This window comes from Artibeus jamaicensis, unplaced genomic scaffold (assembly GCF_021234435.1).
Source record: "Artibeus jamaicensis isolate MK-2021 breed Jamaican fruit bat unplaced genomic scaffold, CSHL_Jam_final contig_354, whole genome shotgun sequence".
Taxonomy (NCBI): Eukaryota; Metazoa; Chordata; class Mammalia; order Chiroptera; family Phyllostomidae; genus Artibeus; species Artibeus jamaicensis.
The window spans coordinates 3,623,697-3,649,796 of NW_026521803.1; the positions used below are offsets into that span (position 1 = coordinate 3,623,697).

The 26,100-nt window shown below is 39.5% G+C and overlaps 1 protein-coding gene across 5 annotated transcripts in view; it reads left to right on the forward strand.

The window, feature by feature from the left end:
* Nucleotides 1-26,100, forward strand: part of DLGAP1 (DLG associated protein 1) — an 856,099-nt gene that overhangs the window by 686,563 nt on the left and 143,436 nt on the right. For all 5 annotated transcript variants that reach the window (XM_053664366.1, XM_037150738.2, XM_053664367.1 and 2 more), the window contains one exon: nt 7,301-7,541. In XM_053664366.1, the coding sequence (XP_053520341.1) occupies nt 7,301-7,541 (241 nt within the window). The remainder of the gene's footprint in view (nt 1-7,300; nt 7,542-26,100) is intronic.

Below are 26,100 nucleotides of genomic sequence, written 5' to 3' on the forward strand. Positions count from 1 at the left end.
ATTTTACAGAAAAATGAGCCAAAAAAGAGTATCCACTTGAAATCACATTTAAAATCACTGTACAAAGAAAAGAGAATAAGGTGCAGAATAACATTGCCACAAAAAATGAAAATATGCCAGAAAGACACACCCACAATATAGAATGAGTCTGTAACACACTATTTCCGAATGAACTCAGGAACATTAAGAAAATGATATAAGATAAGAAAGAAAAATATATCTGATTTTTACAAACTTTAAAATGATGTCATAGCCCTGACTGGTGCGGCTCAGTGAGTTTGATGTCATCCCACAACTGAAAGGTCGCTGGTTAAATTCCAGTCCAGGTCCTAGCTGTGGGCTCGCAAGAGGCAACCAATTGACATTTCTCTTGGACATCAGTGCTTCTCTCTTTCTACTTCTCCCTCCTTCCTTCCTCTCTATCAATAAATAAACAAAATCTTTTTTTTTTGATATTTTAAAATGAAGTCAAAGAACTCAGGAAAGATTTAGAAGTAAAATAAAATTTATTTTAGAATGAAGATCAGACTAGAAGGAATACAGGAGCAAATAAACATGATATTTCATACACTAAAAACAATAGACTCTATAAAGGAGGGAAACTTTTAAAAACAAAAATAAATGCAGAGGTAAAACGAATTTACAAGAAATATAAATATTTAACATACAGATAATAGAAGTCTCTGAAATATAAAATCAAAGTAAAGGACCAGAACAAATAACAACAATAATCAAATAATACTTTTCTGAAACAGAAAGATGATTCAAAATTACACCTTGAAAGAGAAGACCATGTACCTGAGAAATTGACCCAAAACCATCAATACCAAAACATACTCTAGTAAAACTACAAGATTTTTGAGAATTAAAAAAAAAAAACTTTGAAATTCTAAACAAAAAGCACAAGTGGCTTTAAAAAGAACAAAAAATAAATTACCATCAGACTCTTTAACAATAATAGTTTATGCCAGGAGAAAATTGAATAATATATTATTATATTCAATGGTGAAGAAATGTGAACCACAGATTTTTATACCCAGAAAAACTGACTTTCAGATATAAAACACATAGGCAGTTATAAGCATGGATGAATGCAGAGAATATTGTTTCTCTGAGCTCTTCCTGAGAAATCTACTAGACAATGAGCTTTAGACAACCGATCCAAAGGACCAGATGTACAAACTAGTAGCAAACAGATGTCTGGGTTTATTTCTGAACTTTCAATTCTATTCCATTGGTCTGTATGACTGTACTTATGTCAGTGCCACACTGTTTCAGTCACTGTAGTCAGCTTTGTAGTAAGTTTTGAAGTCAGAAGTGTGAGTTCTTCAGCTTTGTTCTTTTTTAGTATTGTTTCAGAAATTCAAGTTTTAATTAATATCTTAAATTGGTGTCTTAGAATTTTAAATTAAATCTTAAATTAGTATCTTTATGTATTTGTATTTTTCTTCCTATTTCTTATGCTTGACATTTTTTGAGCTTCTTGGAATCCAACATCTGATGTGTAGGAGTTCCAGAAAGAAAAGAGAAAACAGATGGGAAGAAATTACTAATGAAATAATTTAAGGAATAGTCTCAGAGCAGAAAGACATGATTTTGGAAATTGAGAGGGCCCATCCAGCACATTGGGCAGAGAAATATCCATACAGAAATTATCATGGGGAAAAGTTAGATCATTAGGACACAAAAATCCTAAAAATTTTCAGAAAGGGGTGGGCGAAGGAAGCAGCTCACATGGAAAGGCTCTGCAATGAGAAAGGCATCTTATTATTCAACTTCTAGCATACACAGAATCTAAGAGACTGGAGAGAAGCCTGAAAATACCTAAAAGGAGACGGGATACAGGCTAGGTTTCTAGACACAGAAAGAGTGGAGGTGGAATACAGATATTTCCATTGATGCAGAGTGGTTGCCTTGTCCAGGAAAGCACTGGAAAATAAGCTCCCCCACCAGGGAATAAAGCATAAAGGAAGAAACAAGGGCTCCATCATGGGCTAGATAATTAAGGACATCCCCAGAATGACGGGAAAGGGAGATCCCAGGACAGCAACAGGCTTGGTGGCCATAGATTACTGTACAAGGACAGGAGGGAAACCAAGAGGTTACCAGAGGTCTATGAATATATCAAGCAATTTACATATCATGTGTTTGGAAGAATGGATGTAAATACCATATGACCCAGAAAAAAAGAATTGAAAGTTGTTGTATCTGGGAAGGCAGAGTCCAAAGTGGGCAGGGTGGTTCAGGGACCTGCTTTTTTCTTAATCAGCCACCTAGAACTATTTGAACTACATATGTATATAAGTCTGATAAAAAAACAATCTTTTGATATGAAGATTTATGTGAAAAAGTAGTGTCAATCATTTAAAATATAGCTATTGGTAAAACTAAGACTGAAGGCAAACTAAAGTGGAAGATAATGTAAATATAGCACATGTAGATAAATATATCTACATGGTCCTGTAAATACAGCACGACTATTTTAAAATGAGGAAAGAATGGAGAGAGTATATGCTCACCCCCAAAAAGGAATTATTAGCTGTTTTCAGTAATGATATGGGCAGTGGTAGTATTAGTATGTTATTTTGAAGCTGCTGTGCATGTATTATAGAATAAAGCAAATGAATAATTATAGGATATCCTGATGCTATCATCGCTGTGTGCTTGAGACCCAGAATTTAGTATGGAATAAAGGTGTAAGTATAATATAAAAGAGATTGCTTAAAAACCCTGCAGCCTGAGTTTGAATTGGAGGAATTCATAGCCTACTTCTTTCCATTGAAAAGGCCTAGGAACAATGGCTAACCAAGTACCAATGACAACAAATCTTCCTACTACCCAGATTGTGTTCTGGGGATACCAATTCCTGCCAATAGAAAAGAGGGATTTGGGGGAAAATACTGATTCCAGGACTGGGCAGCAAATGTATAGGATGAGTTTGCAACCCTTTGTCATAACACCAAGGAAGCCATCTGAGACCACCAGGTTCATGTCCAAAAGGGCTGAGGAGCCAACCAAAGAGGTTTCCACTGGCCAAAGCTGAGACCAATTTCAGTTCACAAAGAATAATAAATGAATTGTATTTAAAACCCTCAAGTATTTTTAAATCCATGAGTTTATTTTGATATTTTTAAATACAGATCACTTTCTGTAGATAAGAGTGAATGAATATATTATCCTGAAACTTAGTAGATGAAAGGGAAGAGTTCCTGTAGTTTCCATGTGACCTAAACCACTGAGTAGCCTAATAATATGACAGGAAGCAATTATTTATAAAACTGTTCTGACTAGTAACTATAAAAGTTGATGCAAATCACCATTTACAGCCCCCCAGTGAATAATGGATCTGGGCACAAATGACGCCTAACAACATGATGCCAACCCATCAAGAGAAATAATGCGCCTCTCGATGAAAGAACGGATGACCTCTGCTCTTGCCACAGGGATTGAACCTGAGTCTGATCAAAAGTCAGGATCCAGCTTGTAATATTCAGCATACAGAAAAGACAGAAAAACATGCTAAATCCCATCATGAGTATGAAATTAGCAAATCCAATGGGAATCTCTGTAGGTCGAACAACCCAGCTGTTTCAATAGATGAACTATAATTTTAAAAAATGGATGAAGGATAACCTATATGTTAACAGTGAATTAAAAAAGATACTAAGTTTTTAAAATGTGTACAACTAAACTATATAGTCCAGGGCTGCACACTTTGGTAAATAAAAAAAAAAAAAAAACATAAATAAATGCAAAGAAGTGACTGTAATACAACTACTCAAAGTATTGGCTGTTTTTGAGGGGGGTGGATTGTGGTTAGGATGGGGCCTGTGGAGGGGCTGCTGAGTGCCTGGAGAAGTTGTTTCTTGCTCTGGGTAGTGCTTATAAGAGTGTTTTCCTTATTATAATTTGTTGAGTTATGCATTTGTTTTGTGTAGTTTACTTTATGATACAATTTTTATGAAAAATAGAAGAGAGGGTACATACCTCTGGAAAGCTAGTTACCCAAGTTTAGTTGTTGTTACTTCACAGGGACAGATGTATTATTTCTTTGTGATGTTTGACATAGTAATTAAAATGAAAAGTGTAATAAATGATATATACACATATACATACACTTTGTTTGACTTTGAAATCATTTCAAACTTACAAAAGAGTTGTATGTAACTCTCTTGTTCTTTGACAATAAATTGCAAATATCCCGTCTCTTTAACTTTCCTGCATCTCCAAGTATTTCCTTAAAAAGCATGGATATAGATAATATATATTTAATTTTAATACATATAATTATCAGCCTTGAAAACGTGCAAGGATTATTTATATAAAATTAGATATAGTATGTTAAAATACTATTTTAAACAAAAAAAAAAACCGCGGCAGCCCAGGGAACAGCCTCCAACCGCACGCCTGAACCGAACAACTCGTTACTCCCTATAATAAATTATTAAGAAATTCATCTCTTTCCACTTATGTGCCTTTAAGAAATTGATCCCTTTTATCTGAAATTTAAAGAATTAGCCATTATTGGAGTGTATCTTCAGATAACACAAAATGAGGAAACAGTCAAAAATTGTAATCATTTTCCCAGTGTTCTAAGCTTAACTATAGTTTAATCTGTTAAATTCTCAATTACTCATGAATTTGGTAATAGGAAAATTAGACATATGAAGTTCTAAAAGAAACAAAAAAATTGAAGAATGCTCCCTCATCTCTACAAAGTGATAAACTGGAGCCCTCGGTCTGACTTATGTATTTATTTATGTATTTATCCATTTAGATGATGCTCAAATCCAATGTAAGTTATCTACAGAGGCATATAAATAAATAAAAACTCATTTCTTAAAAAAGAAGGGCTCATTTGGAAGATTTTATAAATGCATTTATAAATAATTTATGGACCATATCAGCTTTTTCAAAAGAGAAGTAAAAGCTTTAGATAGTTCATAAATAGTTTGAAAATGTTGACTGTGCTTTTTCCAGACTTTGACATATCAGGTTTGGTCTATTTTGGGGAAGAATATGAGTATCTTGCTAGTAAATATAGGGCCTGTTTTAATACTTTATGCTAAATTAAGCTCCAGTTGACACTGAAATTATTAGCCAAACTATTCACTTGCAAAGGCATAATAAAAATACTAGTTTCGGGGACTTCCAGCCAAGATGGAGGCATAGGTTGACACACTGTGCCTCCTCACACAACCAAAAGAAGGACAACAGCAAATTTAAAAACAAAAAACAACCAGAGCTGACAGTAAATCAAACTGTATGGAAGTCCAATAACCAAGGAGTTAAAGAAGAAACATTCATCCAGACCAGTAGGAAGGGTGGAGACAGGCATCTGGGCAGAAAGGACTCGCAGCAAGGCAGTGGCTGGAGGACCATGGCAGGCAACTCAGTGGTCCTACATTCATGTGCAGATAAACCGGGAGGAACAACTGGGGAGCAAGACAGACCATGCAACCCAGGGTTCCAGCGCAGGGAAATAAAGCTGCAAATCTCTGATTGAAAACAGCTGTGGGAATTGAGGTGGCAGGAGAAACTCCCAGCCTCACAGGAGAGTTCCTTGGAGAGACCCACAGGGTCCCAGAATGTACACAAACCCACCCACCTGGGAATCAGCACCAGAAGGGTCCAATTTGCTTATGGGTTGCAGAGAAAGTGACTGAAAGCTGGCAGAGAGTGGAGCAAGTGGCACTGTTCCCTTGCACTTCCCATTGTAATAGGCACACTGAGGCAAAAAAAAAAAATGGCCCAAATGAAAGAACAGATCAAAGCTTCAGAAAAAAATACAACCAAGCAATGAAGAGATAGCCAAACTATCAGATGCACAGTTCAAAACACTGGTAATCAGGATACTCACAGAACTGGTTGAATTTGGTCACAAATTAGAGGAAAAAAATGAAAGCTTGGCTAAGTGAAATAAAGGAAAATGTACAGGGAACCAACAGTGATAGGAAGGAAACCGGGACTCAAATCAATGGTTTGGACCAGAAGGAAGAAAGAAACATTCAGCCAGAACAGAATGAAGAAATAAGAATTCAAAAAAAAAGTGAGAAGAGGCTCAGGAACCTTCAGGACATCTTTAAACATTCCAACATTTGAGTTACAGGAGTGCCAGAAGGAGAAGGGGAAGAGCAAGAAATTGAAAACTTATTTGAAAACATAATGAAGGAGAACTTCCCCAATCTGGCAAAAGAAATAGACTTCCAGGAAGACCAGGAAGCTCAGAGAGTCCCAAAGAAGTTGAACCCAAGGAGGAACACCAAGACACATCATCATTAAGTTACCCAAGATTAAAGATAAGGGGAGGGTCTTAAAAGCAGCAAGAGGAAAGGAGACAGTTACCTACAAAGGAGTGCCCATAAGGCTATCAGCTGATTTCTCAAAAGAAACCTTATGGGCAAGAAGGGGCTGGAAAGAAGTATTTCAAGTCATGAAAGGCAAGAACCTACATCCAACACCTATCTATCCAGTAAAGCTATCATTTAGAATAGAAAGGCAGACAAAGTACTTCCCAGATAAGGTCAAGTTAAAGGAGTTCATCATTCCCAAGCCCTTATTTTATGAAATGTTGAAGGGACTTATCTAAGAAAAAGAAGATGAAAAATATGAACAGTAAAATGACAACAAATTCAGAGTTATTAACAACCAAACCTAAAACAAAAACAAAGACAAAAATGATCTAATAAACAACTAGAACAGGAACAGAATCACAGAAATGGAGATCACATGGAGGGTTATCAGTGGGGAAGTGAGACAGGGAGGGAGGGGGGAAAGGTACAGAGAATAAGTAGCATAAATGGTAGGTAGAAAATCGATGAAGGTGGGGTCAGGGGTTAAGAATAGTATAGGAAATGTAGAATCCAAAGAACTTACATATGTATGACCCATGCACATGAACTAAAGGGGGAGAATGGGGGTGGGATGTGTTTGTAGAGTGGAGGGGAAAAAAGGGAGGCATGAGACAACTGTAATAGCATCATCAATAAAATATATTTTAAAAAAATACTAGTTTCTAAAATGTGTGTGCTAAAAATGGTTCCATTGAAATACATGAACTCTGACCGTGGACCAAAATGCTGTTCCCTAGGTTTGCATTTGTAAATAAAGAGGATTAGCACCTAGGCACCCACTGGAATAAGTCTGTAATGTAGAGGAAATAAAATGCACTGGATTTTAATGTCATCAGACGCTGCTTTCTTCTGGGGGCTTGCAGTTTGCAGCTGCTTGAAGGGAGACGTTTCTTATCCCCTGGGGAGGAGGAGCGCGCTGTGTGACAGCAACCTGTCTGTGCCCACAGGTGAGCGAGATGGAAGTGAACGGGCAGTTCGAGTCCGTGTGCGAATCGGTGTTCAGTGAGCTGGAGTCCCAGGCGGTGGAAGCCCTGGACCTGCCCATGCCCGGCTGCTTCCGCATGCGGAGCCACAGCTACGTGCGGGCCATTGAGAAGGGCTGCTCCCAAGACGACGAGTGCGTGTCCCTGAGGTCCTCCTCACCACCACGCACCACCACCACCGTGAGGACCATTCAGAGCAGCACGGGTGAGTGTGCAGAACAGCTGTGCCCTGAGTCCCCAGTGACGCCATGCCCCAGCCAGCCTGGCCTCTGCGCCAGAGGTAAAAATGCTCACTGTACACACAGTCACCACGTACCACCCATGCTCTACAAAGCAGTGGTTTGCTTGCCTGCCTTCCTCTTCCCCCAGCTTCTGGCTACATTCACACCCAACCTTCTTTCTCTGTCACCATCTCTGCTTTCAACAGAGGAAATTCCAACTACAAGACCAAGAGGAACATCATAAGGGACAGGTCTTCACAAGATCCCCGCACAGCATCCTACGAGCCAGCAAAGTCATCCCTAACAACTCTTAGTCTTCACAATCAATCTCTGACATTAGGGCAGTGAACCCCTAAATAAATCACACACCCTGATTGTTGAGCATCACAGAGCTGGAATGCTTTATTGATTCCCAGGTACCCACAAAATGACTATCCCAAAACACCTGAAATATCACTGTGAGAAAACAGGAAGAAAGAAATGATGATTCAGTAATATTGATGGGACAGCTGATAAGTTCCCTTTCATTGTAGTAGAGGCAGATTTATTTATTTAAAAACCCCTGTCATTTGTATAGAGCACCTTCTTTTTCCTCTAAATTGAATTTATTTTTATGCCATTGAACTGTACTTTTATCAATAGATTGTAGGCAGAAAGGGACAAAAGAGCTTAATTGATTTCCGAGTCACTGGAGCCTGCACAGGAATGTAGCCATGAGTTAGGAATGATGTGTGTGTGTTCAGATTTATAGCATTTGGGTCCGGGAAGAAAATACCCTCCAACTTAACAAGGCTTAACTTTATGGTTACGCTTAGCATAACTCCAATACAGAGTAGTTCTACCAGATTATCAATCCTAGAGTCAAGATAAATAATGATGAATAAATTAGAAGAAAAAGTCTATGCCAGAATATTGTATTATTCAATTTCTGTTCTAGGCAGATGAAATGTCAATGATTATCATTCAGCCTGAAACTTTTGCAGGCTTGGGAATTAATAGGTCCTCAAACCTGAGTTAAAATCCTACTAACTAGAAAAAGGAGGTCGAAGGAGAAATTGGGGAAAAAGAAAACCTTAGAGGTTAAACAACAAGAGTTCATATTTTATCAATGCAAACAATGACCTCAGGGTCAGGGAAGCACCATGGGGAGCTTTAGTACTCTGCCCTGGCTGCCCATCTCCAAGCAGAGATAGTAAATGTACGTTCTTGTTACTCAGAAATTCTGCATAAGAACAGCCAAAGGTGAGACTTACAAATTAAATAAGGTTGATTTATGTAATGCAAAAACATTTTTTATTATCACCGGCATATTTATGCGTGTTTACATTTGTACAGTAAGTGCAGCTTCAGGTCTGCCCTGTGCCTCTAGCATCTCGCTGTGCCTTTAGGTGTTTTCCCATTTCATCCTCCCTACCCCACACACAGCCCTTTTCCCGTGTCTGGTCCATTCTTCACTCTAACAATCTCCTTGCCTGCCAGCTGCCCTCCTGTACTGAAACCGCCCCTTAAATACACAAAATGCAGATCCTTGCTCAGAAGAAGCAAGGGAAGGAAAAGGGCCACTGGCTCACTCCCACCTCATGGAATGACATTATTGATAAAGTGGGAAGAAACTACATATGGCTTCTTTTTTTCTCACCTCTCAGAGGATTTTGTTATTTGAGAGACAATTTACTTATACTTCCCACAACAGTTCCTGCCCCATGGTCTGAGGTTCTCAGGGTTCAAACAACAGGATTGCCAGATAAAATTCGGGTTGCCAGTTCAATTTAGATTTCAGGTAAATGGCAAATAATTTTGTAATGTAAGTATACCCCCAAATACTGCATGGAACACACATATACCATAAAATTATTTGTAGTGTTTGTAGTATTTGCTAAATCTGGCAAGCCTGTCGGTAGAGATGAGGGGTGAGAGGGTGAACTGGGTTGTTATATTTAGAATCCAAATCAAATTGGAGGGGCTTTAGCCAGAGGTCCTCTGTGGGAGAACATCCCCAAGCAGGGAGAAGTAAGTGAAAACACCATGGAGGTGACTACATCTGCTCGTCTTGGGTTCTGTGTGTCTCATGCTAAGGAATGGGCCACTGCCTGCGGCTCTCTGAGTGGGAAGGAGGCAGGCTCACCTGCAGCTGTGGGGTTGGGCCTGGGGACAGTGGAAGGGCGGGAGCAGGAAGACGGGACTTGCCCTGGGAGTGGAGAAGCACAAAATATCAGATTTTTTGCACAGGGCTTCACCCTTACATCACACTGAACATTAAGATGTATCACCTTTATAGCCGTGGAAAAATAACTTTAGGAGTTATATAAACCATTACAGTAGATTCTAAGTAAGTACACCAGGTATTTAGAAATGCAGCCTTAAGAATTTAATATCACCTCTCAGAGTTTCTCTATGCCATAGATTGGTCTTTTTAAGCCATTGTTTTATTATTTAATAAGGCTCTGTATCTTTCTCCCGTTACTGCTGTGTGCACTGTCTCTCCGCCCTCATTTCCTTTCTCTCTCCCGTGATCTCAGCACTATCACACGAATTTTCTTCTTCTACTGGTTTCCTTCCTACATTGAATCAAACGCAATTTTCTGCAGAAAACACAAAGAATCTACTTTCTCATAAGATCCACTAATTTTTGTAAGAATGAGCTCATCTGTAGAAATCAGGAAATTGCTTTGCTCTGATTTTAACCATTTCCCCATGTATCCAGATCAAATTTCCATCCGTGTTTGTATGGCGCGATGTAGAATTTCCTTTTGTTTCTCTCCCTTTGCTCATTATTCTTGGATAGTCACAATACAATCCATTTTTCCTGAACTTCTCTTTGCGTGTATAAAATTCTTCATTTTGGTGAACTGCAGTTATTAGCTTTAACTTTCTCCCCACAGAAATCATTCAAATTTTCAACAGAATATACTTTTAAGCTTTTCTTTTCCGGCCTTGTTCATTCTTCATATTAGCAAAACGAAACCACAGGCAAAAGTTCACTAAAAAAGTGTTCAGTGCCTTTTGGGTGAGTCATGGTGATGGGCTGAGTTCTGAGTGGCCCCTAGGATCAACCAGCAATGTGAAGATTAACAGAATCATCCCAGCAAACCACAGCAAATTGGGAACTGACTTAGAGTGACTTATAGTTATGCTTCCTTTGATATATTAACTTTTTAGCTTATTTAAATATGATAGAATCTGATATTCTCTCAGCTTCTATAATCTGCTTCAAGCATGGATTGAACAAGTTTTTGTATAAACTACTGCCCCTGGGACTTTGGGGTTAGGGTTAGAGCTATTGTAGGAAAGGAAAATTCAAACACGGGCAATTATCTTCACAGCTATGGGGGAACAGGCACCCTTACTTAGTCACCCAAATATTTTAGAAAAAGTAGAACTCGATGCCAGAAATATACCCAAACCTCCAGTTCGGAGTAGAGTATTGGGTTAAACCTGCCTCATACATAATTAAAGATGTCTTTCTTTTACTTCCTAATTTGAGCATTTTCCGGGATCAAAAGCATGACCGTATTGTAACTAGACAAACTTGTATCTGCTGATACCAGTAGCCACAATAAGCAAAAATATTGTAGAGTAACCATCATTGGTTACATTTATTCAGATATGCAGACACCCACAAGGTCAGAAAGGACAAAAAATAAACCTTTCCCAGCAGCTGCCCAGGAAGTGGGAGGGTCAGGTGGTTTGGGGAAAGGAAGGTTTTTCAAATAAGCATTTATTCCTTTTTGTGATTTTAAAAGTCAATATAATATTTTCATTAAAAATAATATACTGAAGAAACAGGCAAGCTATCATGATATATAATTCTCTGATATTTTAAAGAGAAATTTCATTTTAAAATTGCATGCCTTTTAAAGTAGCTGTATATAGCAGTGTCATTTTTATAAAGAGTGGGCAGGTTCACTTGCCAGTGTTTCTCTCGGAGTTTGTGCTGTACTGTTTTTTATTAGGGGAACTCTGGAAGGTCATCAGGCGGAGCTGGTCTCCTGTCCTTCACAGTGCACCCCCCAAGGCTGTGAGGGCCCAGGATGAATGTTCCTCTGGGCAAGAAGCCAGTGTCCTCCAGCCAGGGACTCCACATAGTTTGCTCTTTCGGGTGCGGCTTGGGGCCACGGTGACAGCAGTATTTACAGTTTGATTTTTCTATAGAAAGAGATCATCTTTTCCCCTAAATTGAGACCCATTCTCCGTAATTCTACTTCACATACTCTCCTAATTGCTTTCAACTTAACATGCTTACTCAGGTCTTGGTATAGCAAAACCTTGTAGGTCACCTAAGGCCAAGCCAGTGTCCTAGGAGCTCTCCCCCACATTTGGATCTTCAACCCCAGCCACCCATCCCATCAAGGAGGTTACACTGAACCTACCAGCAGGCACCCTGCACCCCAACCCCACACACCCTGCTCCCCACCCCACCTAGGAAACCCCCGAACATGTAAGACCTTGAGCAGAATGATATTAAAGTAATAATTTATATCTGCAATACTCACCGTAGTCACTCGATAATGGAGGAAGAAAGGAGAGAAAAGAACAGAGAAATATGTTTTTTCATTGTGATATAAGTGACATACAACATTGTGTAAGTTTAAGGTGTACAATGTGTTGATTTCGTACATTTATATATTGCAATACGATTTCCATAGTGTTAGTTAACACCTCTATCATGTCACATAATTATCACTTCTCTTTTGTGGTGAGGATATTCAAGATCCAGTGTGTAGCAGCTTTGAAGTATATAATACAGCGTTGTCGACTGAGATCACTTTGCTGTGTGTTAGATCTCCGGAATGTGTGCGTCTTCTAGCTGCAAGTTTGTATAGTCTTCGACCAACTGCCTTCCCAGTCTGCCCCCCACCCCGCACACACACAACCTTTGTAACCATCATTCTACTCTGTTTATACAAGTTTATCACTTTTAGACTCCACATATATGTATGAGTAAGATCATATAGTATTTGTCTTTCTGTGTCTGACTTAAACCACAAAATGTCCTCAATAAGAATGTCCTCAAAGTTCATACTTATTGAAAATGATATAATTCCCTTTTTACTCGTGGCTGAATAATATTTCATCATACACACACACACACATCATCATCATCATCATCATCTGTAATCATTCATCTGTTGACAGACACTTAAGCTGTTTCCATATTTTGGCTATTGTGAATAATGCTGCAATAAACAATGAAAACTACTTAGGTACATTACAAACTGCATAATCAACTGGTGAGTGAATAATTAAGGTGACTTTTCTAAGGAAATACTATTGCTATCAAAACAGTTGAATCATAAAATATTAGCAGAAAAAAATTCTACATCATCTAGTCCAGGGGTTTGCAAACTATAGCCAAATCCAATTTGCTACCTATTTTTGTAAAGGAAGTGTTGTTAGCACAAAGTCACACCATTTGTTTCTGTATTGTTTGTGGCTGCGTTCTCTCTTTGACAGCAGGTTTGAGTAGCTGCTGCAGAGACCATGTAGCCTGAAAAGCGAAAATATTTACTTTCTGACCCTTTATTGGGAAAGGTTGCCACACTGAAATTAATTCACTGAGCCTCTTTCAAAGTAAGAAGACTGAAGCCGGAAGTGGTGGGCCACTAGCTGAGGACAACAAATAACCCCCAGGCCTCCCAGCCACAGCCCTTTGCTCGCTTGGGCCCCACCCAACTCTACAGATCATTTATTGCACGATTATAAAGTTAATCTGAACGTCATTTTCTCCATGTGTAAAATGAAATTCTAATGCTGCCTCCCTTGCCAGCATTAGCGACTGTTTTTGAAGAATCCTTAGAGTTCAGAGAAAGCTCGCTGCTTTCTGCCAGGCACTGGTTAACTAACAGGTCTTTCTACAAAGCCTTCTGGGGGAAAGGTTCAGAAGTTCAAGAGACAGACGTCAGTCAGTTGTTGAACAAAGAGCCTTTTCTTCTTTTCAAGATAAGATCAAGTAGTAACTAGATGAATATCCAGAGCTCAAATCATCATTCTGGAATCAGAGTGAGCAAGAAGAAAAAGGCTTCCTGGTCAAGACCTGGAGGTTTCTGGTGTGACTGGTGGGAAGACACACAAAATGGCCTTTGCACCACCTGAGGACATTCATTTTTGGATCCTCAGTACCTAATACAAGTGCCAATAACCTAGCAGTTGGTCAATAAATTTTTTAAAGAAAATAAAATTTAAAATATAAGACAAATACTAAATATTCTGATATTTTGCCTAGACTGCTTCCTAATGAGGTTCTCTTCCCTGAATTTCTGCAAACATCCAAGAGGAACTGGAGATATCCACATTCCTCCATCGAGGGAGGCTCTCATACCAAAAAAGTAAAAAAAGACTAGACTGTGGCACAGCCTATGCCTCCGGCGAGGTAGTTTGACTGGTTTTTGTGTCTGAGCAAACTGACGGTGATAACCTGAGGAAGAATTTTGGTTATACTTTTCCTTTGGGGGCACTCACATTGTCCTCTGTACTCTAATAGAAATAATATGAAGTCATAAAATGCAAAAGTCCTGTCAGACATAGAAGAAAATATAAAGTCTAAAGAATACCTTAGGTTTTCATCTCCTGCAGTTGTTTTGCCAAGACACATGAATTACCTCCTGGGAATGGAGCCAAGCCTGGAGGTGTCGTGCCCTGTGGACAGTCTGCAAGTCCACTTCGTCCATCTGAGGGGCTGTCACATGGCCCACAGCGAAGAACCCCCACCCCCCAGCTTTTGGCCTTTAAGTTTGTTGTGATATTCAACCAAGATCACTAATAGAAGCACTATGTAAATTATAAATGGCAATGCCTCTACCCTAGCTTTGATTTTAAATTTCTCAGCCTAGCTTGGTTTATCAATAATGATAATGGCTAATCTTTAGGTAACTTACTATTGACAAGCATTGTGAACCAGCTGCATAGATTATTTTGCGTAATCCTAACAAACACTCTGTGACGTGACTGAAATAATTCCTGATTAGGAATGAGGTACAGGGAAAAAGCTAAGGCTTAGAGACTTTATTATACAACTTGACCAAACACTGCAGCTAGTGATGAACAGAGCAGACTTTTAAATTCTCATTACCTGTCAATAAATTTTAGTAAAATACGTAATACCCTGAAATAATTTAATACAGATATGTCTACTAAATGAGAGGATCCCTTTCCTTCATTCTTTCTTCCCTCAAATATTCTTAGCTCCTTCCATGTCTGAAACCTGTTTTTATGTTAAAATTTCTAAAAACCCCTCTTTTTAAAAGAAACCATTTTGTCCACATATTATTGACATGGCTTTTCATGTTGGTTTGTCTAACTGTGGAATATCTGTATGAAGTGAAATTACAGATGTAAAAAATACAGAGAAATTAAAGTGAATGAATAAAAAGCATATGAGAAGAAAATACTCTTTAGGCTTAAAGTTTCATAAAATACTTTGTCACTTTAGTATAACAGATTTAAAAGATCAAATTTTTAATCCTTTGATCTAGTTATAGTGTTAGCACTGAATAGAAAAAGGAATTTTTACCAACTCTCATATAAACTAAGCAGGTGGTAAATTTTGTTTGTGGCTGATAAAATGATCAGAGGTGTCTGCCTTAGACTAAATTTAAAAATTATGACAATGATTTAATCCTGATCTGACTGAGCTCTTGATTGAGTTGTAAAGCAATGATGTGAGCATTCACAACCCAGTTACAAAGTCAATCAGAAAGCACAAATTAGAAAATCAGACTCCTTTAATGTGAGTATTTACTATATGGAAAATTTCTTGAAAAAATAATAACATGCCTTGGCCCATGTGGCTCAGTTGGTTGGAGCATTGTCTCATTCCCTAAAAGTTTTCAGGTTCGATAACTGGGTTGCAGGTTTGGTCCCCTGTTGGGAAGCATGCAGGAGGCAGCCAATGAATGTTGATGTCGGTCTGTCTGTCTCTGTCTCTGTGTCTCTCTCTCTCTCCCTCCCTCCCTTCCCCTCTCCCTCTCTATCTCTTTCACCATCCCCCATCCCCGCCTTTTGCTCTCTATAGCAATAAAAAAGTGTATCCTCGTGTGAGTATTAAATAATAATAGCCCTGACTGTGTGGCTCAGTGGATTGAGTGTGGGCCTGCAAACCAAGTGGTCACCAGTTTGAGTCTCAGTCAGGGCACCTGCCTGGGTTGCAGGTCAGGTCCCCAGTAGGGGGTGTGCAAGAGGCAGTCACACACTGATGTTTCCCTCTCTTTTTCCTTGCTTCCCCTCTGTCTAAAAATAACTAAGTGAAATATTTAAAATATGTAATAATAATAATAACAATGTGACAACATAGAACCTAAAATTAAATGTTTTATCTTTATGATACCTGTTGTTTTATTATTAAAGAGACTGCCACATTTAAAAGTCTTTATAATCCAGATTTATCTGATTATAAATATAGCAAAGTAGTAGCAAATAAAAACCATACACAGAATCAATGCTGGCAGTTGGACAACTCCGCACAGACACTTTGGGAGCAGTGTCCTATTGTTCCAGGTGGTAAACCCAAGGCCCAAGGCTTTGCATTTCTCATTATTACCCTTGCCATTGACTTTCTGTCAAGTGTTCAGGGCAACATTTCATTGCTGCCAAAAGACCAAAATGAATAGTGCCGTGACTTTACTGTACTGGCAAATAAGAAACAGTCTTATACTTATTGTAATGATGAATCAATGATCATGCAACCATTAACTCCCAAAGCTTTCTTTGCCATCTGTTGGTGTTCAATTGACAAGCAAATTCCACCAACATACAAAATAATTGGTAGAAAAGAGTAAAAAAAAAATTACCAGTAAAACTTATCTCTAAAAATATGACAAAGTTTCACAACTTAATTAGTTTTAAATTCCTAAAATATTTTATGGTTTTTATGGTTTCAGAGGAATTAATAACATTATTAAAATTAACTTTGCTTAACCAGTTTTATATTTTAAAGGTATATCCCTGACCAAGTCAGAATGCATCCTGATTTCTGGATAGGATTGCCATCCTCTCTCTGAAAGCCAACCTTCAATTTCTTTTCCATCTGATACTCTTATTTCATCACACATTTTCTCCCACAATTAACTGCTTCTTAGTTTAAGAAAATCAGTTAGTCCACATCATCCACTGCTTAGCTTCTGAAAAACCTTTCATCTCTCTTCTGAAATGTTGATTATGGCCAGAATATCATAATAAATTGTTTCCTTATCATTTTCAAGGAACTTCTTTCCATCATCCTTTAACTTTTTATTTAGATATAATTATAGATTATAGGAAGTTACAAAGATATTACTGAGAAGTCTCTTGTACATCTCACCCAGTTTCCCCCAATGATTACAATTTGGACAACCATAACACAGTATCAAAACCAGGAGGCTGACCTTCGTACAACGTACATGGGGAGTTCACATTTCAACACATGTGTGAACTCCCACAATCGCCACTGCAGCGAAGATACAGAACTATTCCATCACCACGAAGATCTACTGTTGTCCACATTTTACCAGTTGAACAAAGTATAGAAACCTCACCTCCTTTCTATTTCTTTTGTCTTCTCCCATTTATAATTTTCATAAACACAGTCTCTGCATACATTGAAGAGACTATTACACAATGTTGTACTTTTTGCTTCAAATGTGCTATAACATAATTTAGAAAATTTTAAAGAGGGAATGTTGATCCTATGACCCATGTTTTTTATTTCCTGAAATTTGGGACATTTTTACCCACTATCCCTGTGACCGTGTTCTCATCCCCACTGTCTTTCTCCTGTCCTTTGGCACTCTGGTGACACAGTGGCCACAGCGCCCTCAGTGGGGGTTTAAGAAGAACGGTTTCCTTAGAAGACCATGTGGATGGGCAGTCACTGTTTCATCTCCATTATAGATGTCTTCTACCTGTCAAACAAAAAAAATAGTTCTTGCCACACAGACAGATGCCCATCAGACCGTGACGCAACTTTCACTGATGGGAAACCACCCAAAGTTAAATTTAGCCACTGCATCCTGTTTGAAGGGCCTCTCAGCAGTGTCAGAGTCCAGTTCCAAATCCTGTCCAAGTATTACTTATCACCATTCTGCAGCCTATGGACTAAATTATACACTCTTTTAAAATATCCAGATACTCAAAACAAAACTCAGCCATCTTGATTTAGAGAAAGGTAAAGATGAAGAATTCTCAAGGACAGCAGTATCCACTGTTCTTCAGATAATCTAGGATGGCTTTAATGACATGTCAAGTGACAGGCAACCTTCAACAAAGCACTACTTCTCTTAAAAATTAATACTAATACTAGACATTCTCTGTTTATGTAGCTTATGGAATTTTTTTTGCTATATTCACGTGATAGCCACATCAATATTTTTCCAACTTAATGACAACACATTTACTGTATCTCATAAAATTAAAAGATTGATGTAAATCCAGGTGAAACTGACACAAATTACAGTAACCTTTTGTATTTGAAAATTAGTTTCCTGAAACATGAATAGCTGTCCATTAAATAAAAAGAAAAAGAAACCCACCCTCTAAAATCCTTTAACATTTCCTAGATTGTTTAAATCAAGAAAATAAAAGCTCTCAACTTTGGTCTATCACAGTCTTGAAGTCTGTACTAATTTATATAAGTTCTCTATTAGAACCTTGCAACCCAAACAATGGGTTAAAAAGTTTAAACCATTTACCATTTAATTACCATTTAAATTACTATTTAAAATTACCATTTAATTTATAACTTTGCAGTGGTTCAGCAATTAGCCTTTGAAACACAAACCTACAGTTCTCCCACATAAGATTTGCCTCATGAATATTTGTTGCAAGTTGATTGATAGGTGAAAATGTAGGATTTCCTCAGGAAATTTTCTGCATCAGTGAACACTGAAAGTTTCTTGGATAACTCCAACATCTACACAGAAGCAGAAAGTACTTAAAATTTTTCTCATGCACCTGGAAATAAACCACTTCATTTTAGAGAGAGTGGAATGGTTGCATGTTTCCCTCACACCATCTTGAGGAACAAAGTTTCAATAATTTATTATTTGGGGAAAGAACGTCTGGAAATAAGTGATAATAAGAATTCAAGAAACTGGAAAATGTTAACCTCTGCAAAGAAAGTCTACCATTTTATTCTCAGGCTGTTAATTCCACTTTATGTTTTTATCCTCACTTCTTTGAGCCAAAGCCCTATGGAGATTACATCACTACCTTTTATCACTCTCTCACCTATAAATATGGAACTTGTGTTAACAGTATCCTCAGTTCTGACCTGGTCTCAGTGTTCTATTTAATCTGTGACTATCTCTGTAAGGGACTTGTGGGCTGCTAATCACATCTCTGCAATGAATATGAAAACCTGAAAAAACCTATAAAGGATTTGCATCACCATGTAGTCTTTCTATCTTTTCTAGCTTTCTCTTAAAATGCACCATATTCTTCATCCCCCCCCAAAATTAGAGCACTATGAAAAAATATTGATAAGCTCTAAAGCTGCTACAAACATCAGGTCACTTCTCTATTTTGAATTTCCATTAAAAATTGTAAAAACTTCTAAATTTTACTTTCACTCTTTGCTTCTATCCCAGTAACAAGATACCACCCAAGCCATGTGCTGAAATCTCAAATAACTTTTTTATGTTCATTATTTTTAACTTTTAATTTCCTCCTGTGAATCTGTTCTGCAGGAGTAATGTGAAACAAAAAAATTAGACAAAGATGTTCACAGCATTATTTATGATGGTGAAAGATTTGAGGAACCTTTGTTGGTGGTAAATACACTTCTACCAGTAGAAGAAAGCTTATGTAAATTATGGAACATCCACTTCCATTAATTATTAAACCAACTATAAAAATATGTTTGGAAGAGTTTATAATAATATAGAGGGGGAAAGCCTATGATATGATGTGATGTGATATGATATGACATAATATTAGAAATCTATAGCACATTGAAGCACTATCCAAAATCTACACACAGATACACATACATAGTTTAGAACTGTCAGGAAATTGTGCCCAGAAAAATAATGAGAAAAAAAGCACAAGAATGTTAAACAGTGTTTATTTTGCGTATTGGAACCAAAGATAGTTTCGTTTTTTCTTTATACTTTATTATCCAAATTTCCTATAGTATGTATGTTTCACTTTCATAATAAAAGAACTTTAAAAATAGCAAACATTTTATGGTTAGGGTCCCATCAGAAACAATAATAGATCTCACATCAACATTCCTTTCAGGTTTTACCTTTTGTCTTGTACTTTTTGACCAAATGAAGTTTCCTGGGCTCAGGGTTTAGACTGGATAGTTAAAGATGATAGCTAGTAAAATGCTGCTTTGTAATTGTGGTTATGCATCTAAACACATATATTCTTCTAGAAGGGAATTCTTAAAAAACAAAACGAAAACAAAAATGTTTAAAGAACCCTTTCCTTTGTCTCCCCTGACTCTCATCGTGGTAGCAGGTGAATTTTTTTGTAGATTTTATTGTGGGTGTTTTTTTCCCTTCAGATTCAGAAGCAGTTAAATTGCAAATGACTGTTGCAGGTGTTTTCTGAGAAGAAGGAAGTTCAAGACAAAGGAATAAAGCTACATAAGCCCAGCTTAGAGTGTCTTTAAAAACATAAATCCATGCCTTTGTAGTTCTTACTCTGACAAAGCTCAACTCTCAGAGGCATGCTTCCAGCTTTCACTAGGCAGAAAAGGTCCCCAAGCAATTACGGTGAAAGAAAAGTTTTTTTTCCAGAACCACAGTGTAATGTCATAGTGTAGGCCACCTGAGTTTTTAGAAAAGCAGGAACTCTTTAGAAAATAGAAAAAGGGAAGTACTGAATGAAATTGTGGAGAGCTGCGGAAAACACTCATTGTCCATTGTAATTCATTAAGAAAGAAAGTGATGTTGACAAATTTGCACTAAAACTGTATTAGGAACTCTTGTTCCATGAGTTGTGTCAAAGCAACAAAACAAAGGAGAGTGCTTCTTCAGATACCTGTCGGCCATGGGGCAGCACTCTGCCAGTCCTGGTACAAATGGAAGTTACTGGGTTCATTGATGACATTCTTCACGGCATCTGCGTTTTCCTCTCTCTTTCCTGGTTTCCTCTTTCAAACCTCCCCTTTTCCTTATTCTTTTCCAGAGAACTCAAAGGCACTTGGTGTTTCTAACCCATTCCAACAGCTCTAGGGGAAACTTGAGGAAAGTTGAGCATAGCCACACTAACCAGTTATCTTTTATCACAGTTGTTCTTCTGGATCTCTCTGTGTGAGGGAATGTGGCATAAATGAGACCCAGAACCAAGCAGCTGAGGTCACACTGGACTGAACAAAACTCCCATAGGCTGGGGTGCATTACTTGTAGGTAACATTTCTTCAGAAGCATTGTGAAACCATCTGAGTGTAAGAGAAAATGCATTTGCTGTGTTATCTGCCTAATTTTAAAACCCACATGCATCAGTTCATACTTTTAAACCTGTTAGTAAATCTATGGGATTCGAGCTGAATGTGTGTAACAGAAGGATTTCAGCCAGAGGATGATGAGCAAACCAAAGTTCATTTCCTGCCTTGTGCTTTAGGTGGTTGCTGGTAACCTTAATGATAACTGGATGTTCACTCAGAGCCTCCCTTCTGGGGCTGTATTTCCATCTCTCATATACAGCCTTTGGTTCTGTTTGAAAACAGTTGGCAATTTGAATCCATATGTAGTTTGTAATAATCCTTTCCAATATAACTCTTCTTGACTTCAACCGCACAATGGGGAAGCCCTAAACTGTTACCAAACAAAAGTGGGGTTTGGCTGCCCACTGCCAAACACAGGAATAAAACAAAAGTTGATGGAAAAGGAAAAAGGTCTTTATTAAAATGTTGCACAACTTAGGGGAGCAGGGGACTCCCTGGCTCCATGTAATCTCCTACACCAAAAAACACAGCCGCCCCCAGAACCAGAAACAGTGTCCAGAAACCCTGCTCCATCCTCATCTGTGCTTCGGGAGCACGAGGCTGTGAGACTGACTGCTCTCTGGGTTCAGGCTCCTTACGTGGAGTGTGCACACGTGGGGCCAGTGCCACCATCCCCACACCACAGCCTCCAACTGCAGGGGCCCAGGGCCACTGCCAGTCACTGCAGCCGGTCATGCAGGAGCTCCATCTGTGGGGCCTGCCGCCTGAAGATGCCCCAGCCACCAGGCCCGTGAGTGCTCTGGCCTGAACACTGATTTCAGAGGAGGAGAAGAGCATGGTCCGGGACGCTCCCTGCAGCACGGCCCAGGGCAAGCCAGCCCCCAACCGGGCCAGTGAGCAGCAGGAGAAGGTGTGAGTCTCTGCTCTTCCTCTGTGTAAATCTCCATGCCCAAATTTTCATGGGCTCCAGAAGGGACCAACTTCAGCAGCCAGTCCCCATCCCTTCTCCCCAGGCTAGACTGGCATGTTAGCCCCTCCCTCTGCTGCCATGTTAACCTTTAGGTACACGTGCCTCTGTGACCTATCAGTTAGGAACCAGAAGGGGATAGCAGGGCTTTGCATGCTCTAGCCTTCTGCAAACTACATGCAAAGCTTCCTCCTGTGTTCTCTCTGCACGGCCGGGGAATCTGTCAGCACACACAGTGCTAGCTCAGTTGCTGGGGCAATGTGATGCTGCTGTGCTGCTCTGCTCACTGGGAAAGGCAGCCTCTCCCCCACTGCCTCAGCACGGGGCTAGGGAAATCTGTCACACACCACACAAGCAGCACACACAGCTTCAGTCCCACTGCCTCCAGCATTACCTACGATCCTTCCCTCATTCCAGGGCCTGGCCAGGCCATCTACCTGTATCAAAACCATCTCAGAAAATCATGCATGGTTCCAAAGAAAAGCCTAGTGGGGCTATGTTACTGAACTGGACATCCACACTTCTCACATTAAATTGTTCCTGAATCAAAAAAATTTTTAAAGGAAGGAGAATTAAGAAATGCGTGATCTTCAGATCAAATGCTCTCTTAATTATGGAACTATTTCTGATACTAATACCATACTCCAAGAAAGTTTTGAACATTTCAGAAGAGGGCAGATTCTTAGTAGTATCCTCACTTGCTTACCTATGTTTTCCTATATAACTCAAAATGATAAATCATTTTTATAAAACCTTTAATTTTGGGATTTTCCATATGTTCATTTTCTCTTTTTCTACATAGACTGAATAATAGGTACCAGCAAATAGCTGAAGCATTAATGAATAGGAGTAGACCGATTCTGTTTCTGGGCACTTGCCCTGAACGTGCTCTGAGCAAACGTGGGTATTCTTGCACATCGGTGACACACCTACCGAACAACTGCAGCATGCTGGGCTTCTTGCATGTGCTGTGTTCACAAGCAGTGTGTTTTTATATTGCACAAGTGTCACACTGCATATCAGAGGAAGGACCACCAAACAGTTATATGTACTAACAGTTGTGATCAGATGGAAGCAAATTCTGAGTTGTGAGAACAGAAGTATAAGCAAAAGCATTAATTATCAGTTTGCTTTTTATTTCTTCCTCCCCCAAGTATGCTTCTATCCCATCCCAGAGGCCTTAATTTTATCTCAAAAGTCAATTTGCTCATACTCATATTTCAAATTACTAATGAGCTCCTGGAACATTTACTCTTTTTAATCTTTCCAATTACTGCATAAACCTTGATGTCTGAGTTATGTGTCTACAGGCTTCCAACCCCATCCATCTTGGATTAACCCATCTTCATCCTTCTCATTCCTTGCTCCTAATCTTCCAATTTGCCTGGTTAATATTAGCTTTTGTCAATTTAGGGACCTATTAAATGTTCTAGAAAAGGTGAGCAAGAGTTCAATCAGTTGCAACTCTGCAAACTCTAGCTCAGCTGATAAAGCTGTGAATGATGGGGAAGAAGCAGAGAAAGGAAGCATTCACAGAATTGACTTGATTCAAAAGTAACCCTGATTGTACTCAGTGGTGGTTCAGGTTCCGTTTATGTATATAAATCTCCCTATAGTCAAGGCATTGTTGATTTGGGGCCAAGGCATTGTTTTATGAAGCTTAATTGAAGATAATAAGAGCTTTACATGCTGATGATGGATCTTTTGCAAATATTCCCTTTATCCTCCCCCAACCCTTCTCTACCCACCACCCCCATCCATCTGAACACATGAGGAAAAAATAAAAATAATATTTGTAAACTACTTTGCTATCTTATAAATTTGACTTTCAAACTGATGAATTGATTGAGAAATAATCGGTTCAGCATATACAGAACTGCTTCTATTTTTGGTGTCCTTGCTTAAACATATAGCTGTGAAGCTGCAAAAAGTGGTAACTTCAGCATTCTAACAAAAATTCGTTATCACCTCCTTTGCCTTCCCATATCTTCTGTTGGAAACCCCCACAATTTTAGCTGCAGTGGGCAAAGGAATAATTAGAGGGCCAGTTCTGCGACTTGACAAGTCCTTGTCAATAATTAATTCCCCACCACCTGTCATTGGTCACCCCACTTTAGCCCCTTTTAATGGGACTATTCAAAATCAGAGTCTATTAGTTGCTTGAAGAAAATAACCTCATGCAGTTTCAGCTGTTAACAACTGGGGTTAAGTAAGATGGTCACATATTTCTCCAAGGAGAGCCCCATGGAAGTTAACACGTACGAGTGAGAAGCATGAGCCCCATGTAAGACTTTCCAATGGAAAAGAAACCCTGGAGACTCAGGGTCTTTTCCATGGAAACCGACCAACAAGGGCAGAGCTGCTGAGCAGAAACCCAACACCTAGCCACTGCCCGCGTCCCCAGGGTCCAGCGTGCGTGTTGCCACAGAGGCTGCCGCTCTGAGTCTTACTGTAGTCCGTGCTCTCATCCACCACTTGTAGAACAGTCCAGAGATAAAGGTGGGGTGCGTTTCTCAACAGGGGCTGACAGGGCTATAGGTGCAGTGACATTCCCCATTACAAAACGTTCATTTGGGGTTGTCACCTCAGCTTTTAGGACAGAGAAGATTGGAAACCAAAGCTTCTAGCCATTCACCCACCATTTTTTTCCTGCTAGGCCCAGTGTGAACTTACCAAAAAGGCCTCTAACCGGGACTCAGGCATAGTTTCTTAGGACCCATGTTATACAGTAGTCCCCTCTTTTCCAGGGGGATATGTTCCAAGACTCCTGTGGATGCCTGAAACTGCAGATATTACTGAACCCTATATATACTATGTTTCTTCCTATACATATATACTTTTTCATGTACAAGAAGCATTTTATGGCTTCTTTTTGGCATATCCAAATTGCCAGCATCACTAGAAATCCAGGGCCATTATTAAGTAAAGTAAAGGTCACTTGAATGCAAGTACTGCGGTACCTCAATAGTCAATTTGTTCATGGAGACAGCTATTAAGTGACTAACAGGCTGGGAACACACACAGTGTGGAGACACTGCACAAAGGGGTGCTTCAGGTCCAGAGCTGGAGGGAGCAGGGTGGTGTGAGATTTCATCACACTGCTCAGAATGATGTGCAATTTAAAACTGATGAGTTGTTTATTTCTGGAATTTACTATTTGTGGGCATGGCTGACCACTGAACTGTGGGAAGTGAAACTGCAGGTAAGGGAGGCTACTGTGCACAGTTTGATACGTCTCCCTTCTCCACAGCCCGTCCTCACCGCCTGCGTGTGAACCACGTGACCAAACTATATAATCACTACCAGCTGGCCTTACGTCTCATTCCTAACCAGTCAACACAGCTGATTTTTTGTGGGATACTTAACCCGCTTTTCAGGTGGTTGGTCTATAAAGAATCACCTGGGTAACTATTTCTATTTTTTTGTCTTGCATTTCATTTTTGTTCCAATAGACCTATTGGACATAAACATTGTATAGCTATTCTTTCCCTCAATTTTTGTAACTCATAGAGATATGATCTGATTCACTTTTATGACAAAAGAATTAGTCACTGGACTCATTGTGTGAGGCATCAGGCTGTGGCTTTTATCATCTCCAGTTATCAGGTTCTTATCAGATTTCAGGTTCTGATAGGATAGGTGATTTGCTTGGTACTTTTCTGCTTCCTTCCTCATTGCCTTCTCCTACTCAGGGGCTGAGGTCATAGCATTATATCCCCGGCCTTGCCCAGTATGGCCCCTGCTGCCTCTTGGGCCTCTTCAGTTCCTCCTTTAGACTTTTCTGTTCCAGGCACAGGGCCTTCTTGTTGCCCCTCACCCACAGTGCTCCCCATCACAGCTGCCCAGGGTCTGCCCGCCAGCCTTCTCAGGACACTTGTACCCCAGCGGTGGCTCCCCAGGTACCTCAACCCATGGGATGGGGGACTCTGATCTTCTGACCCAGCAAGCCTGTTCCTACCATAGGCTCTGGTGCCGGAGCTGCCGGAACCTGGAATTCCCTCCACCCCCCACCCCGAGTCTTGTTCTTCCTCCTGGCACCGTCTCACGGGACCTGTCCCTTGCTATGCTTTCTTCTCCTTCATGGCACTTACTGCTCCAGCTCTTAGAACAGCAACATCCGTAATAGCTGCCTTAGAATTATCTGTGGAACAAATGTGCGAAAGCAGCTGTGCTTTCCTGCCCACAGCTAACGGCACTGCCTCTCATGGGA